General features: G+C 41.3%; 1 protein-coding gene across 1 annotated transcript; it reads right to left on the minus strand.

Moving 5' to 3' along the window:
- Positions 1-3,806: 3,806 nt before the first annotated feature.
- On the minus strand, positions 3,807-15,824 carry PGRMC2 (progesterone receptor membrane component 2). The gene is made up of 3 exons (XM_071555578.1): positions 15,469-15,824; positions 5,733-5,888; positions 3,807-5,027 (listed from the first exon to the last, which is right to left on the minus strand). The coding sequence occupies exons 1-3, from the start codon at positions 15,794-15,796 to the stop codon at positions 4,930-4,932; spliced, it is 582 nt and encodes a 193-aa protein (XP_071411679.1). The 5' UTR covers positions 15,797-15,824; the 3' UTR covers positions 3,807-4,929.
- Positions 15,825-16,173: the final 349 nt, after the last annotated feature.

Here is a 16,173-nt window from a genome sequence, read left to right on the forward strand (position 1 = left end):
AAAATTTTTTTAAAAATGAAAAAAAAACCCCGATAGTGTTGTGTATCAGTTTTATTTCCCCCAAAGGTGTGAAGAAAAACAACTTGCAAGAGGGTAAGGCTGCAGATTTGTATGGGAATTTCTGGTGCACGGAGGTATTGGGAAACCCAGCCTGCTAAAGGCTGAAGTGGTTCTTGGTATGTGAGCCATTTTTCTTCAAGTTCAGTATTGATTTATTTTTGCCACATGACTGTATTTTCAAAAAAATCCCGTGTGAGCTGAGTGATAAATACGGTGGACAGCAAAGAGAGTGAATACCTGCTGCCCTCTGGAATTGCTTAGTGTCCCTTCAGTGAGGTGGACAAAAACCACCCAAGTCCATCCACAGCTCTGCCTGCCTTCCAGGAATACCCCTTTCACTTCCCACGGGCTTAAATCTTCCCTCTCTCCCCTTGCAGGGAGGTGAAAATATGATACTTATATTGCTGCTTGTTCCTCTGTCTGGCTTCACCGTGGTTTATCACCCCTCAGTGACTAATGTACCTTGTTCATTTGTCTCTGAACATGCCTATGTCTGTATCCAACATCCCTTCTGATGCCTTTTAGGTCCATTTAAACCAGCCTTAACTTTGTCTTTCTCAAGACTGGTTGTATTTTAACAGTGGCCTATTACTGAATGCTTAGCAAGTCTTGGACCTTTCCTTGTCTAAAAAATCTCCCATGTGGGAACTGAAGAATTTCTAGGTTTGCCTTCGTTTCTTCTGTTGAGAAAAGACCATACCAATACTTAAAAACACTACCCTGCCTAAACTCAGAAAGACTTCTGTCATGCTCAAAATGCTGGATTCTAGAGGCTTTTTAAAAGGTAAAACTCAGCCTAGCTCTTGTTCCTGATGAAGACCAGATAATTTTTTCCTATAATGAGCAGCGGTAGCCTGTGTGACTGATGCTTCTGCAGTTTAACAGGGATTTGGATTTCTGAGGGAGATAAAGCATTAGAATGAATGGAAAACAGTTTGTATTCACAGCAGTCTCTACCGTGCAGCCTTTGCTTCAGGCATTGCTGAGGTGACAAATGACACTCAACTCCAGGCAGAGGAAGTTGAGTGTAGCTGATGATCTTTTCCTTACAAATCCCACAGTTACATTAGGCTCAACCTGTCACCGTAAGAGCTTTCTTTGCTGTCTTCAGCTTTGGTGCTTTTGGGGTTTAAAGTAAACAACCCTTCACCTGTATTTGAGCCAACCCTGGCACACAGGTTCTATCAAAGCAACCTTAAAACCCTGTCTGTGAGCACCTCTTAGGAAACATTCACCTTTAACCCTAAATTAGAAGCCAGCAGAAGGATTTACCAGTAACATTCATACCTAATTATTTATTTGTTTTCCATATGTAAGTAATCTTTGAAGGCCAGAGTTTCACTATTGTATTAAGGAGGAAAGGAATAAATAGCCAAATCTTTTGTACTGTTCTACACAGCAGAGGAATCGTTCCTTTTCCTAGAGGAAATAAAACTCCACAAACTCTTACTTGTATTATCCAAGAGACTCAAAGAAAGCTATGAAAGGTTTAACTGCTCTCTGACCTTTGCAAGGAAGACAGTAAAATCAAACTGATTTTGCAGGAAGAAAAAAGAAATTGCTTAGAACTAAGATATTTGATGTGAACAAGATCAGCAGAGTGCCCAACTGATTTTACATGCTGTGTCCAGCCCTGAATGATAAAAAATTTAGACCTTAGTCAAGGAAAATTAGATCTAGCTCAATAAAAAGATACAAACAAGTTCAAGCACGTGAAAGGATAATTATAGTCTTTACTGGAAATTCAAGATGTTCAGATCAAGTTAACAACATGGTAAATTCAATTTTTTTTAAAATCAAGAAGGTTTAAAAGTGTATTTTCTGCCATAATGCAACATTTTTGGGAAGCAGGGTACAAATGAGGCAGAAGTGTCAAAACAAGTGATGGTTCAAACTAGTTTAATGCTCTAAGTCTACACTAAGAAAACAGGTCATATATTTAACTGGAAATGTATTCTGTTCCTAAAGAATGAGAAATTCTCCCTTCAAGACCCTCATGTTGCTTAAACAAAATTTAAGAGCCAGTACCAACCTGCCTATCATTTTAGTTAACGGTGTATTTTGATTGAGTGATTGACACAAATGTTCTAAGGAGCACCTCCATCAAATTATTGCAGCAACTGCATCAAAGGTTGCATAGATCTGATGTTATTCTCAGTTAGGCCTTGTATATGTCAACTTTTTATATATACGAAAGCTACTCTGTTCTTTAAAGCACTTTTTTTTAGGTTGTCAGCTTTAGATCACTACTGACTTTATATGTAGGATGGATGAGGTTAAATTCACTAGACATCAAGACACAGAATTATGTCCATGCATCATTCTGCTGCCATGGGATAAGTTTTGTATTCCTCATAGTTACCATTAAATGCTTCAAAACAAAACTCACCCTTTACCCATTGTGTTATGCAGCCAATCCTAAAAGTTAAATCCTAAATTTTAAGCATTCTGCTTTAAAAACATTTTTTAAAAAAACAACAGAACTGCATGTACATCAAACAGATACAAGCATGGTGAACAGCTAATGCTGTGCCAGCTATAGCAATACTAATGGCTGTAATGAGTGAAGGGCAGAGAAATTCACAGCAAGTGTTAAGAACCTCCAGCCATGACTTTGTACGGTGGAAGCTGTAACATGTATGTGTATTTTCAAGTGGAAGCCTAGGGAAAAAAGTATCCTATAGGATAGTTGGGTAAGCTGCCTTTTCCTGCTCCACAACTAGACAATCTGGATGCCATGATGTGGTGCAACAGCTAAAAGTGAAAGGCATACAGTAAATGTAGGGTAGAACATTGTACAGCAAATTTTAATTAAAAGAAAAAATTTGCTAGTGAAACATCCAGATACAGAATTGGTGTTTAATTACTCCTAGCCCCTGTCCTATGGAAAGAAGCTTTTATTTACCCTGTTAGCTTCCACTGTTCATCTAAACCAGCTATTTCTGTGGTTAGTTACAGTAGCATGCCCAGCATTTCAGCAGTTAGATAACTAGCAGACACTCAGTCCAAGCCTGGACATTGCACTGTTGCTCAGCTTATATGGATGTGACCCAAGCAGAAGCCAGTGCTTACTGAATTCATACCTCCTACGACTGTCCAGCCTGAAACAGGAGCCTGTAGATGTAACCTGTGTGGAGAAAGAGCTGCACTTTCTGTTACTTCTTCAGTGCTAAAACTATCCTATCCCAAGGCTGAATATGCAAGAAAGAGAATTCAATCTGCCTTCTAAGACATGTGAATTACTCATGATTCAATAGAGGAGTTTTTGTTTATTTGTTTCATTTACATCAATATAAATCTCTTTCAAACAGGAATAAAAACCCCTGAAATTTCACAATTTTACAGTTCCACAGAATGCATATATATAAATCATTACTGTAGACTTATCACAGGTGAAATCTGCAAACAGCAGTACAGACGTAAGCCATGAAGCTGCTGTTTTTGTCCTATTAATGCCATGAGATACATTCCTTGAACTGTATTTTACACCGAGTTTCTAAAATGCTTTGTTTCTTTTCCCCTACCATAAATGCACTGGCATAGGTTTACTCTCTTAAATACAGCTTACCTGAGGAAGTCCTCAAGATTCCTCAACAGCTGGGACTTGAAAGGGAAAACAATTCCACAGGGGCAAGGAGCACTATTAATAATGGTGGAAAGCTTCATATATCCAAGACTTCTTCCCCTTTGTATTTCATCATATTCCAGCTCTGCTTAACAGCTTCTACATAAAGTCTGACAGCACATGTGGTATTGTACATGCTTTATTAAAATGGTACTCATATTTACAGTATTTGCAGAAACAATCCCTCCCACATCTTGCATTCAGACAGACACACACACAGACACACGCGTGCAACATCCCTTCACTCTACAGGGGTGTGAAGGCTATGCTCCCAAAAGTTAGGCAGCTTCTGGAAAAGGAGGAAGGGTGACTTTTTTGTGTGTTTGCAATTCATTAAAAAGAAGCATGGGAGTATGCATTTGGCCATCACAATGCTAATTTAAGTATACGTAGTATTAACATATGGCAGTAACACTGAGTATTCCTCTTTTACATTCTATACACAGAATGACAACAAGGTTTTCCAGTCAACAAAACATTCCAACTTCAGTCTCAATGCTGCTTGTAGTGACTATGAAACGGCAATTTGGGGGCTATCCCTTAAAACAATTCAAGTCCATGTAAGAGAAATAAGGCACAATTAACACTTGATTTGATTTATAGAATGGGGAAAGGAGGGACAGACAGGCTTCAGATAATAGTTGTTGCACAGGAAACAGTTTTACCCACTCCTTTTGAGAAAAGGATCAACTTTATCCCCATCCTAATCTACATGGACTTCTCTTAGAGAACTGAAGTATTCTGCTGGGGCCACTACTGCCCACATACAAAAAACCAAAATTGGAAATTCACATTTTAACACCAGCTTCAGTAGTCTAACCTACTGAAGCTGATGTGCATGAGGACATCTTTCTTTAATGCCAAAGGAGAAGACACACATGAAAAAAGATTCAAACCTTCCTCTGAGCTTGAAGACTCATGTCTTTTAGAGAGCTTGTAAGATATACTAGTTGAAGGCTTCAGCTTACTAATAAAAAGGAATAGTATTTTTGCTTTTAAATCCCTGGCCCCTCTTCCCTAATGAAGCCTAACCAGACATTACAAATAAACTGCAACAAAAAATTTGGCAGCACAAAGAATGTCTAGTATTCAAATCCTCATTTTTGAGTATATTATTTTCCTTGTACAAAACCTGTTGAATGTTTTTCGCAGCAGATGAACTGTACCCAAAGATGCAGGACATTCTGTGATGGGGATAAGAGGTTGCAGTTCCGAAGGCCCCTGACTTTGGTTGTTTACAAAGTTCATTCCTGTTTAGTGTGATCCTTGGTATCTTCCTCATCTGTGTATTCTGATGGTTCTTCCCCTGGTTTTAGGAGTCTACCTACGTAGTCATATTTTTCTGAAAGAGAGTTATGATTCCATTAAAATCAAATACAGCTGCATTGGCTTGTTAGTCTGCACTGCTGCAAATTCACTTTTTCTCCTACTTGGAATTGACGGTAATTTAGCAGCAAGCTGAGCCTCCTAAACCGATCTCAATACCATTGCTGCTCGCTGCATTCTCTTAACTGTACTTTTTTTCTGTTCTCCCACAGCTCGTGGGGCAAAGCTTTAGCACCCACGGGCTGAAATCGCTGCTCTTCAATCCCTCAGCCTGTTTTGATTTCAATCAGTATGAAAAATGACTCTCCCTCCAGAGGCATACCTCCATATTTGTCAGAAATTATTTCAAGATAAACTTGTTCAACCATTTATGCTAAAACAACCCTTAGTCCTAATTATAATCCCATGGCATCCAAAGCCAACAACCTGCAAGCAGGAGTTCATAAGCTAAACTGTTAAGATTTGAGAGTGAAATTCTGTGCTGAAGAGCTAAGAGAACAGTTTTCTAAAACTGAAAGGTTGAAAAAGATGCAGTAAGATATAGTGAAAGGCTCTCTAGGGAAGAAAGGCCTGAAATTCCTGGTCTTTTCTTATCAAAGTTATACCGCATTAATAATATTACTGTCAACATCTCTTCAAAAGCTTCCCCAAGCCCAAATCAGTCATTTTTATTAAACACATTTCCTTAAGCTAAAGATGTGCTGCTAATTTGAGCATTTACCTTTAAATTGCATTTCCCACTCTCTTACACTTTCCATCTGTACAGCACTTAAGTCCGATAGGTCATCATATTCATCTCTGAGTTTATCTTTATCTAGACAGAAAGTTGCTAGTCCCCTGGAGGCATCTCTGCCAGCAAATATTCCATACGGACCCTCTGAAAACAAAAAGACAAAATTGATACCTTCAAGTCTTTGTTTATGGTAACCAAATCTCAGTTCTTTACATAGTCTGCTAAAGCCATAAATTAAAATTCTGCAGTGATGGGAACAGCAGCAGTTTCAATGCCACAGCTGTTTGACATTCAACAGCACTGCAATTCAATCTTTAGGATCACTGGAAGATAAAGTCTGCTGAGAGAAGCAGAACCAGGAAAATCGCTTTGAAGGGATATCTAGAAAAATCCCTGTCAGTTGATGTAAGTCAGTTGATGCAAATTCCAAAGGGACCAGAGGCTGGAATTCAAAAGACATGCATTTCTATTAAGCAAAACACTGAATATTTACAAGTCAGGCATGAACAGAACCAAACTGTATAGACATCTTAATTAGAAATACAGAATTATAAATAAATGTAACTCAGGAGTGCTAGTTAATAATTTCACTTCACTTACAGAGCCACAAGAACTCTTATATTTTTTGAGACATTTCTTACTTCTGTGGAAATCGTCTCACTTACTTTGGGCAGCAGATTCCCCATATCCCTGTCCTGTACTGCTCTTGAAAATGTCTCAAATTGTCGTGTTAAGAATATAAAGCAACTACTTCCTCCTCTGTCCTTTTTGACAAATGCAAAGCTGCACAAATATGCCAATAAAATTTTGAACAATGACTGCAAAAATAAATATTATTACAAAGAGAACTGGATGATTTGCAAACTAACAACTTGCAGAATGGTTGGTAACTGGCTTTCCCAGATTTTAATGAATTGAAAGGAATTTAAGCATATCTTAAGATTTTCCTGACCTAAACCCAAAAATGTTCAGATTGATTAAAAACCCAAAGAACAAACAAACAAAATGACAAACAAAACCAACCAACCAACTAAAAAACCCTCCAAAAAACCACTTTAAAGTTTTCTGCACTAACTGCAGCAGCTGAGCACCAGGGGGATACCCAAGGCTTGCTACAGAGTGGTTACTACTTGAAGATAAATAGGCCAGGACCCTCTTTCTGGCTTACCTCTCGACAGTGGCTGTCAGCCTGAAGAAAAGGCAGCACCCATGGGCAAGAATGAACATAAGCAAGTGGGAACACACTGTCCTTCACCCCCTGTATTGCCTGCTGGAGCACCTCAGACCTCTTCTGCACCAGGACGAGCCACGGGAAATCAATCCAAGAGGCTGGTTTCCTCCCAGGCCGCTTGCTCCAGCCACCACACCTATCTGCTCTTGCGGGGCATTGACTTCAGGGTTTAGACAGAGGCTGAATGGAGCAGGAAGAATTCCTGAGGTAAGGAACCTGAGTATTATATGGATTAGAAGAAACTACTTTCTCACCAGAACTGGTGTCGTCTCTCCAATCCGGAGTGTTTGGCATTGTAAGCTGCTTACAGTCAGAGCTGAGAACAGAAGGGTGTCTTGTGTGCCAAAGACAATTCCCTTGTCTCTCTGGAAATAAACCAACTGATTTAAAAGCAAAATTTCACAAAAAGTAGGTACTGGAGAATGAAATATTAACTGGAAGTTTGCTCTATACCAATCTGGCCGTAAGAGACAACCATAATGATCAACAAACAGCACGATGGGCTCATCTTTTTAGATACTGGAGTGACTCCAGGAGTGACATTCACAAAAACTACCCCGGGGATCAGGGACTACATTTACAGTACTAAAAAGAAACAAAGGTAAGAGGGCTAGTGAACTCTTATCTTTCCTATTTGCATCCTGAATTAGATGTTTATTTGAAAAACAGGATTTAGAGACCAACATCAATCCTCTGCTGGTGTATTTTGCATGCTCAGTCACTTTCCATAAGAGGCAGTGATGCCCATCATCTACAACACAACAACAGAGATTCTTCAAACAAAATGTCTTGCTACACTCAAAATAGCAATCATTCAAGTGATTTACTTTTTTATGTTCTGAATGAAGAACTGGAGCTATAAACAGCTCTTACAAACACCACAATCAGTAAATACTTAAGAGCAATTATATGTTACTTAATGTCCCCACTAACAGTATTTTGTTCCCAGTTTTTCCTTTCTCTGAAGTATTTCGAGCAAATATTGCCATAAATCCTACTATTTGCATAATGTGTTACCCAAATTCTGGCTAACCAGAAAGTAGCACACTGTTCCCCTTCCTTTCTATTCTGCATTTAGTGGTTGGTGGAGTTTTACAGCACCTGTTGAGATGCCAGTTCTTGGCCCACCAGCTTGATTACAATTATTTATATTAAAAAGAGAATTACATTATAAGTATCAAGCACTCAACACCCTTATATCTCAATAATACACTCAACTGAAAGCATGAAAGCTTTTAGAATTTATCAGCTTGCAGCAAGATCAATGGATGCAAAATTTCTGTAATATCTTGTAATCTCAGATGCTATTACACCAATTTCTTTTTCTTTTCTGAAATTGAATTTAATGTTAACATTACAGATTGTTTACAACAGAACTATTCAGAAGTCACAGAGAAACCATCAAGCCAGGTCCAAGCACTTGATGGAATGCTAACTTGTAAAAATCAGCCTCTGGACTTGGTGGACAGCATCTCAAATTCCAGCTCTGCAAATGTAACTTAGAAATGTATCCCATTCTTTGATCCTTTACTAAAAGCTAAATATTGCATTATGATTATTAAAAAATGATGCAAGTTTGGCTTCACCTCAGTTGCAGGGTTGCTAAAGCAGAAGTTCAGAGAATTCAGTATGAGCAATCACTTTTATACAATACTGGTGGAACAGTCTTAAAAAGGTATTTTGTATATTAGATTTCCTTGCATTTGGAGAAGCATCCAGGAAGGTGCCAGCACGGAAAACCTCAGGGAGAAAATATCCTTCAGGATCTTGGTTCTGAGGTAGAGACATTAGTGCAATCCTAGACACATTCCCATGGAGTACTTTCATGACCAGATGCAATTTACTCTGCAAGCCCTACCCACAGCCCTTCTTTCCTTTCGTCTGCCCACCTGCTTAGACTGACTCCTGCTGGAAATAACTGATTGCAGCATGACATGACAAGACACACTGGAGAGTGGGCAAAAAGAGAGGCTCGTAGAATAGGTATGTAAACCAAAGTGATTTTTCAAGACCCTATCACAAAATTTCAGTGGTTTTCTTTCACTGTATCTCCAAAACAGCTATTTCATAGTCAACTATGTCTTAAAAAAAATTCTCCCACTCCTAGTGGCATCTCACTACAAGGGAAGTCAGGGAAGTGTCAAAACCAATTAAAACACACTTGCTGCATGTTACTTGGCTACACAGTGCTATGAGCCTTACGTGAAGGAAAATGTTACTCCTTGAAGGATGCTTTTCTTCCCATGATGGCTTTCACATACTTAAGCACTCTGCTTGAGTCTTTGTTTATTTTAGCTTTGAGACCAGTTATCAAGACCACATATTTGCCTACATAACTCCTCATCTCTACCACCGTGTTCATACGCCGCATTTTCCTCTGTATAAAGTCCTCATCTACCTTCAACTCCACCCTTCCTTAAACTACAACACACACAAAACGTTGCTACCCACCATCTGCAGATTCTCACTTCCTTTCAGAATACTGCACTCAGAATTTCTGCATCTCCAGCCCTGTTTTGGTTCTCAAATGAAGATTTAATTTCTCTTTGCAGACACCCTAAGACAACAGCAGAAAAGGAAAAATATATTTAAGCTAAAGGCCCATATTAAAATTTTGAAGTATGAAGTTTTTATTTAGAAGTACTGCTTCTAGTCACTTCCCCCAAAACAGGCTAAACTGGATCTTGGAATAGCACACATTTCAATTTTCAGCCAGTTTGGCCAATAGTTCCCCCAGCAAAACCTCTGCTGGTATTCAACTTTGGAGTAGATATTCTTGGTTAACAAAGAGGCTACCTGACCATTTCAGTTCTGCACCAGCTTTGTGGAACATCCCTGACTACTACTCCAGGACTAGTAAAGAAGGTGAACACTGTACACTGAACTTTGGATTGCTCCAACAAGCAGCACAGGGATCACACCACAGATAGCCACATGTGGACTTTATATCTAAGGCAGGGATATGTAATCTAAAAATTGTATTCATTTTCCTGAGGCCCAACGTGTGATTTCTCTGAAGAAGCCACACAGGTTAACAAGGTTCAGCAGCTTTGGTTTCTTCAAGTAGTCAAAAAGCACTTCCAAGCAATCACCAAATATGCAGTGTGCCCGATGTTCTTTGCATCTGTTGACTCCATGCAGCCACTGGAAATAAACCCCTGTTTTGTCTGAAGCTTAGATATTCCTGGACAACGTTTGTTAATGTGCTGACAAAATTATTAACAACTGCATTGTGCCATTACTTTGCCTACTTTTTCCACTCAAAGCAAAAACTCCACTACCTGTTTCAAATTTTCCATCTGAATCCTGATGTGTGTGTTTGGCACTGAGGGAACAAAAAAGCTACAAATTAGACAAAGCCATTTTAAGACACAGATTGAAAGCAGGAGCTTTCTAATAACATTTATCACTGGGAATTCAAGGTGACATACTTTTAACTTTACTGCTCCAGATTTACAGGAAAGGGAAGATGTGGGCCAATTTTAAGTTACAACTTGCATGGAAAGTACATGTTCTTAGGAGACCAATCCACAAAGTCTACATGCTAGGATGAGAACTGCTTAGAAACAGGGTCTAAACCTGACTCCTCAGGCACAAGGCCAGAGGGCCTCACTCTCTTTCACTCACTCCCTTTTTAACTCTTTGGGAAAAAAGCAAGAATCAATGACCCAATTTCAACTTAAGGGGAAGACAACAAGCACTGCTAAGAGAGCCTGTAGTTGAGCAGTCGCAAGATTCTGGGAAGATAGTTCCATTCTTGAGGACTTGGATTCCACATCTTGCTTTAGTGAGAAATGCTCTGGCCCCTAGTTCATTTCACAGTGAGATAAGCAACGCTGGCCAGGTTTTTTGGTTAAATGAGAGCAATACTTCTGTACTGGACTTAACACCTACATGTCACTGACAATGACGACACTATCACATCTCAACATATCTTGCTCTGAGCTTACCTGCTTAATCAGACCCCAAACCTCAGGTGACTCATGATCTCAGAGGTTTTTTCCAAACTAATCAATTTTGTGACTGGGACATGATGGGTTTAAATAGGAACTCGGAATTTACACAGACCTCTTATGAAACACAAGTTATTCAGGTTTTAAGTAATATATATTGAGGTTATAAAAAAAAGAAAAAAGAAATTTCAAAAAAGACAAGGAGAGAGCTGACAGACACATGGAGCAGAAGCAGAGGAGAAGAAAAGAGTGCTGATCTGCACAAAACCACTTTACTGGCCCCTACTCTCTGTGAACATGGCCTGGAGTTTCAGAACAACTCCTCCATTCTAGTGGCAAAGGCACTACTCCCTTTAACCAGAAGCATGGAAACAATCTCTCACCAATAGCATGTATACAGCTTTTAGTTTTACTACTTCTGGTTGGAACTCCACTTCTTTATCCAGAAATGTTCTTTCTCTGAAAAGCTGAATCCCAAGGGGAGAGCCACCTCCATTACACAGACACCAAAGAGTTGACAAAGATAAAAAACACGGAGAAGACACACACCTTACAGAAAGCACTTCTTTCCCCCAGTCTTATCCTCCATGCTTATCTCTAACCCCTCAGCCTGTTGTGTTCTTAAGATAAGGCCACCCTTAACCAAATTCTCCAGATGCATCATATATAATGCCCCTCCTGCAACATTTCAATCTAACCCTACCCTTGTAAAGGATGTATGGAAAAGCACTGTTACCACGTCATCAATAGAGAGAACACAGCACTCAATTCCAGGGGAAGTCTAGTAGCACTGGATTATTTTTATAGGAAGGAACAACTACTACTCTAATCTTGGTAAAACTGGAAAAACAAAATCTTCATGGCAACTTGAAAGACAAGAGTGGGATGAGAAATGAGTTGACAGTGACAATGTACTGCAGCGAAGGAAAGTCAGGAAATTGGGTTTTTTGAGATCATGAAACATTAAGTACCAAGAAGTGACATGAACAGTTGCATACACAGGATAGCATATAATCTTGATTTGTCATGCTCAAAGACATATTTTTCATAAATGCACAAAGTACTTGCTAAGTTAATCAAAATCCGTTACCTTGGCATGTCAATTTAAATGCTAAATATTAAGATTTGCTGACATAAAGTACTATAACTCTTACAATGGCCTTCTATTCACAAATATACAACCAGAAATCTTGATACAAACAAACATGAAATGTTGCAATAAACAAAACAGTCAATACTGTGTCTCGTTATAAGGGTACAAAACCAACACAGCACACAAGAAGTATTCATATTAGATCCTAAGTCATGAAATGTGATTACAGATGGGAAATCATCCCAAAACAGCTTCTCTGAAAGCCTGGTTATGTGATACTTTTAATAGCAAACTACTAACTGTCTACTTCATTTCTTTTAGAGTTTTTGGGTGATTTGAGAACAAGCAGAGGTGGTATTTCATACACGTAAGTGAAGTGTTAAAACAAATACTTGCAGGGCAGAGCAGCATTTCAGAAAAGAACTTTCAAGTAAAGTTTTAAATTAACAGTTCAGTGTAAGCAAAATGGGTTTTGGAGGCACAGACAGTTCAATGTGCAATGTAACTTTGTCTTGCTTTTTGCTGAAATGCGTTTAGGCATACCAAAGACACCAATGAGATAAACTGTGGAAGGCTTAAAGACAATATCATGAGAAAAAACAAAATTTGGGAAACATTTTGATTAAATATTCAAGAAACTGAAGTTTTCAGTCACGGCTCTTTGAAAGGATGACTTCAACAGTCTATCAATATTTAAAATTACCATAACCGTATATATGTACGTATGCTCTTCAATGAAATAGGCCAGCCAAGGTATAACAGGATTCACTAGATGTAACCTAAAATCAGGAGAGCTTTGAGTAAAATCAGAAATTTGGTGGGAACTTTAATGGCATCTCAACTGTTGGACAAAAATCTGGACTAATGATAACTTTGTGCATTTTTTAACTTTTTACTCCAAGTGCATAGTATGTATGGCCAAACTTCGTGAACAAAGATTTGGGAAGGGCTGTCCCCACGTGGGTGTGCCCTTCCAGCCTGCACAGTGGATTTTTTAGGTGAGGCTCAGCATGCGCAGAACTGGCCCCACCGTTTAAGTCCGGAGGTCCATTTGCCACAACCGAGCGAGCTTGGACAGTGCCAGTGAAGTCCTCAGGACTGTCACAGCACCCGGTACTAACCGGGGCTGACCCTGCTGAGCATCCGAGATCTGACGGGATGGGATGGCAGGGAGGCATTGAACTGCCAGGGGACGGTCCCCACTGAGACTCGAACTCACGACCTTGTGATCAGAGTCCGGAGTGCTCACCATTACACCACGGGACCGCCCTACTCCAAGTATAAAAATGAGGAACACCTTTGCATCCAAACAACACTGAAGGAGGAAAACCAGATGTTACTTTCACGGCATCAGATGCCACCTAAGACAGCCACCTTATTCTGCATTAACCCCGCACTCCAGACACACGTAAGACTGACAGTGAGTACTCAATGCTTTCTGCTGCTTTCAAAGCTGAAGCACTATTTCGCATCAGTATCTCAACGAAATACCAAAGACTCACAGCCAGAGCCTGAAATATCAGCAAAGCCAGTGTCCTCAGCTCTTTCTTCTGTTAAAGTGTGGCCATGCTTTGTCAGTATGCTTTGCACTTCCCTTGCCACACTCCAGCTATGAGACATAAAATTACCATGAGAACTGATGTCAACATCTGCCTACACTGACTGAAGCTTTTCTGATACGGTCTCAACCAGCTGAAGGAGACTTTTCCACCTGACTCTTCTCAGATCTTTTAAGGCCTGCAAACCACCTACTAGCATTTTTCTTTTCAACCACAAACAGTCGCAAGAGAAAACTCCAAAACTCCAACATGTATCCAAACAGAGAAACCACATCAGCACATTTCAAACATCAACACGTTTGGCAGAGAACATACAGCTGAAGATGCACAGGCTGAGCTTCATTATCCTACTATGCAATGTCCCAAGTCACAGATCTGACAGACAAAGACGATGTCAATTCTGTTAGAAACAGGCAAGCTTTCACTATGGGGGGGGAAATAAAAAAGTCTTTGCCTCTTTCCATGAAAAGCTGGAAGCACTGTTTTAAGGAAACCAGCTACCGACATTTATCAAAAAAGCAGACTGATGGCTTAGAACATTAAGTTTTAGCTTCCTCACAATAACAGACCTCAAGAGGTTGACAGTGTGAACCACTGATGGTACCTTCAGTGGAGAGCCTAGAATTTAATTCATGTTTGATGCACAAAAGACACAAAGTGAATGTTTAGATCATGGTTCAGTATTGGAGTAATCTGTCAACTTACTGATGTTTTAAGTTTCATGCATCATATGTTTACCTGCATTTTATGTCAGCACACAGGTCTTGGTTTAAAAGCCCCTAAATGAGAGAGACTAAAGAACTAGCCCCATTAAATGTCATGAAAGCTGCAGCTCATCAGACTGCAATCTTCCAGCTTTATTGGTCAATGAACAACATATAGCATGGCAAGGTACTTCAGATCCCATTGTTAACTTTTACAGTACCTAGTCAAAAAAGCATTTTGATTCAATTACAGCAGTTTCAGTTTCTTCAACTGGTGTCACCAACTTTGAGGGTAATGAGTTAGAAAATTCTAGCCCTGTTCAACCATACAACTGCTTGTCCTTTCCCTGCTAGAAACCAAAGACTTGTAACATGCCAGTTCTGTGCTTTTCCTTTTGTAACCTCAGTAATTAAATAATAATAATGATTACTTAACTTGAACTATTTTCTGGGGGAGGGGTAAGTAATCCACTCTCCCCTCCACCCTTCCTACAAGGATGCTTCCCATGCCTACTGTGAAAACTCCTGCATAGTTTGATTAAATCAAGTTTTCCAAACCACCACTGTTCAAAGAAGAAAATTATCAGCAATCATAACCCAAATTTCCTTTAGCATGAGATGAGAACACAGTGTTCACTAGTAAGTTAACACACCTCATTATTAAAAACACAAGACAATATGCTGCAGTTTCACAATCTACAAGGTGGGCATGAAAACATAATATTGCCCTCAAAGCCAACTTTTCTGAAACGCCAAAAGACACATTTCCTCTTCAAGGAGAAGAATTGTGTGTCTTTCTGTTTAATAAGAGACTGGTTTGATTTCTGCACTCTTCGCAATGGCACCAAGATACCAGACCCTGAGCTCTCCCTGCCCTGCCTCTATCCTCATTAAAATTCATCCTCATTATGGCATTTACACCTAAATAAATAACCAACAGTTGTTTTTCTCTCTTGAGCCGTAAGCGCTAGAAGAAAGCATTGCTCAGCTGCACTGGGGAAACCTACTAGAAGAGACAAAAGGAAAAAAAAATAGAATTAAACATCGCACATCCAAATCAAGGCACCTGGAAAAACGACGGATGCCTGAGGAGAACCCAGACCCGCTGTGCATCACCAATGTAACACCGCCGGTGGCACCCAGGCGGCCAGGCCGGGACTGCCCCCCGCCCCCCGCCGTCTCACCAGGCCCGTAGAAATTGCTGCCTTCGGTCACGTCGAAGACTTTGCCATTGACAGCCAAGAGGATGCGGGGGTTGCGGGCTCCGTCGAACTCGCGCAGCTGCTCCAGGGAGAAATCCCGACGCTTCATGCGCGGCAGCGCGGCGGCCTCCCCGCGCCGGGCTGCGCCCCCCGTCCCGCTCCGTGTCCCCCAGCGCAGGTACAGCCGGTAGGCCGCCAGCAGCGCCAGCGCCAGCAGCCCCAGGCTCAGAAGCATCTGGCCACCCGCCGCGGCCGCGCCGCCGCCCCGGCCACCCTCAGTACTCAGCCGCCCCTGCCCATCGTCCGCCATCGCTGCCCGGACAGCGCGCGCCCGCCCGGGACACGCCCGCCGCCGCACACGCCCCCCCGTCCCCCGCCCCGCCCGCTTCTCATTGGCTGCTGGCCCGAGGAAGCCCCGCCCCCGCCCCGGCTCTGGCCGCGCCGGCGAATCGAGGCGCGGGCCCGCCCCGCGACGAGTCCCAACGGCGCGCGCGCGCGCTGAGCTCGCGTGAGGGGCACCGCAGGCCGCAGGGCGCATGCGCGCGCCGAGCCGCACACGCCGCACCCCCTGCCCCGCCTCCGCCTCCGCGCGCGGGCGTGAAGGCGGCTGGGGGCGCGTCTCGTGCGGGAGCGCTCGCGCCGCCGCCTCACGGTCGCGGGCGGGGGAACCGCCGGGAGAGGTGTAAG

Source organism: Pithys albifrons, chromosome 5 (assembly GCF_047495875.1).
Source record: "Pithys albifrons albifrons isolate INPA30051 chromosome 5, PitAlb_v1, whole genome shotgun sequence".
Taxonomy (NCBI): Eukaryota; Metazoa; Chordata; class Aves; order Passeriformes; family Thamnophilidae; genus Pithys; species Pithys albifrons.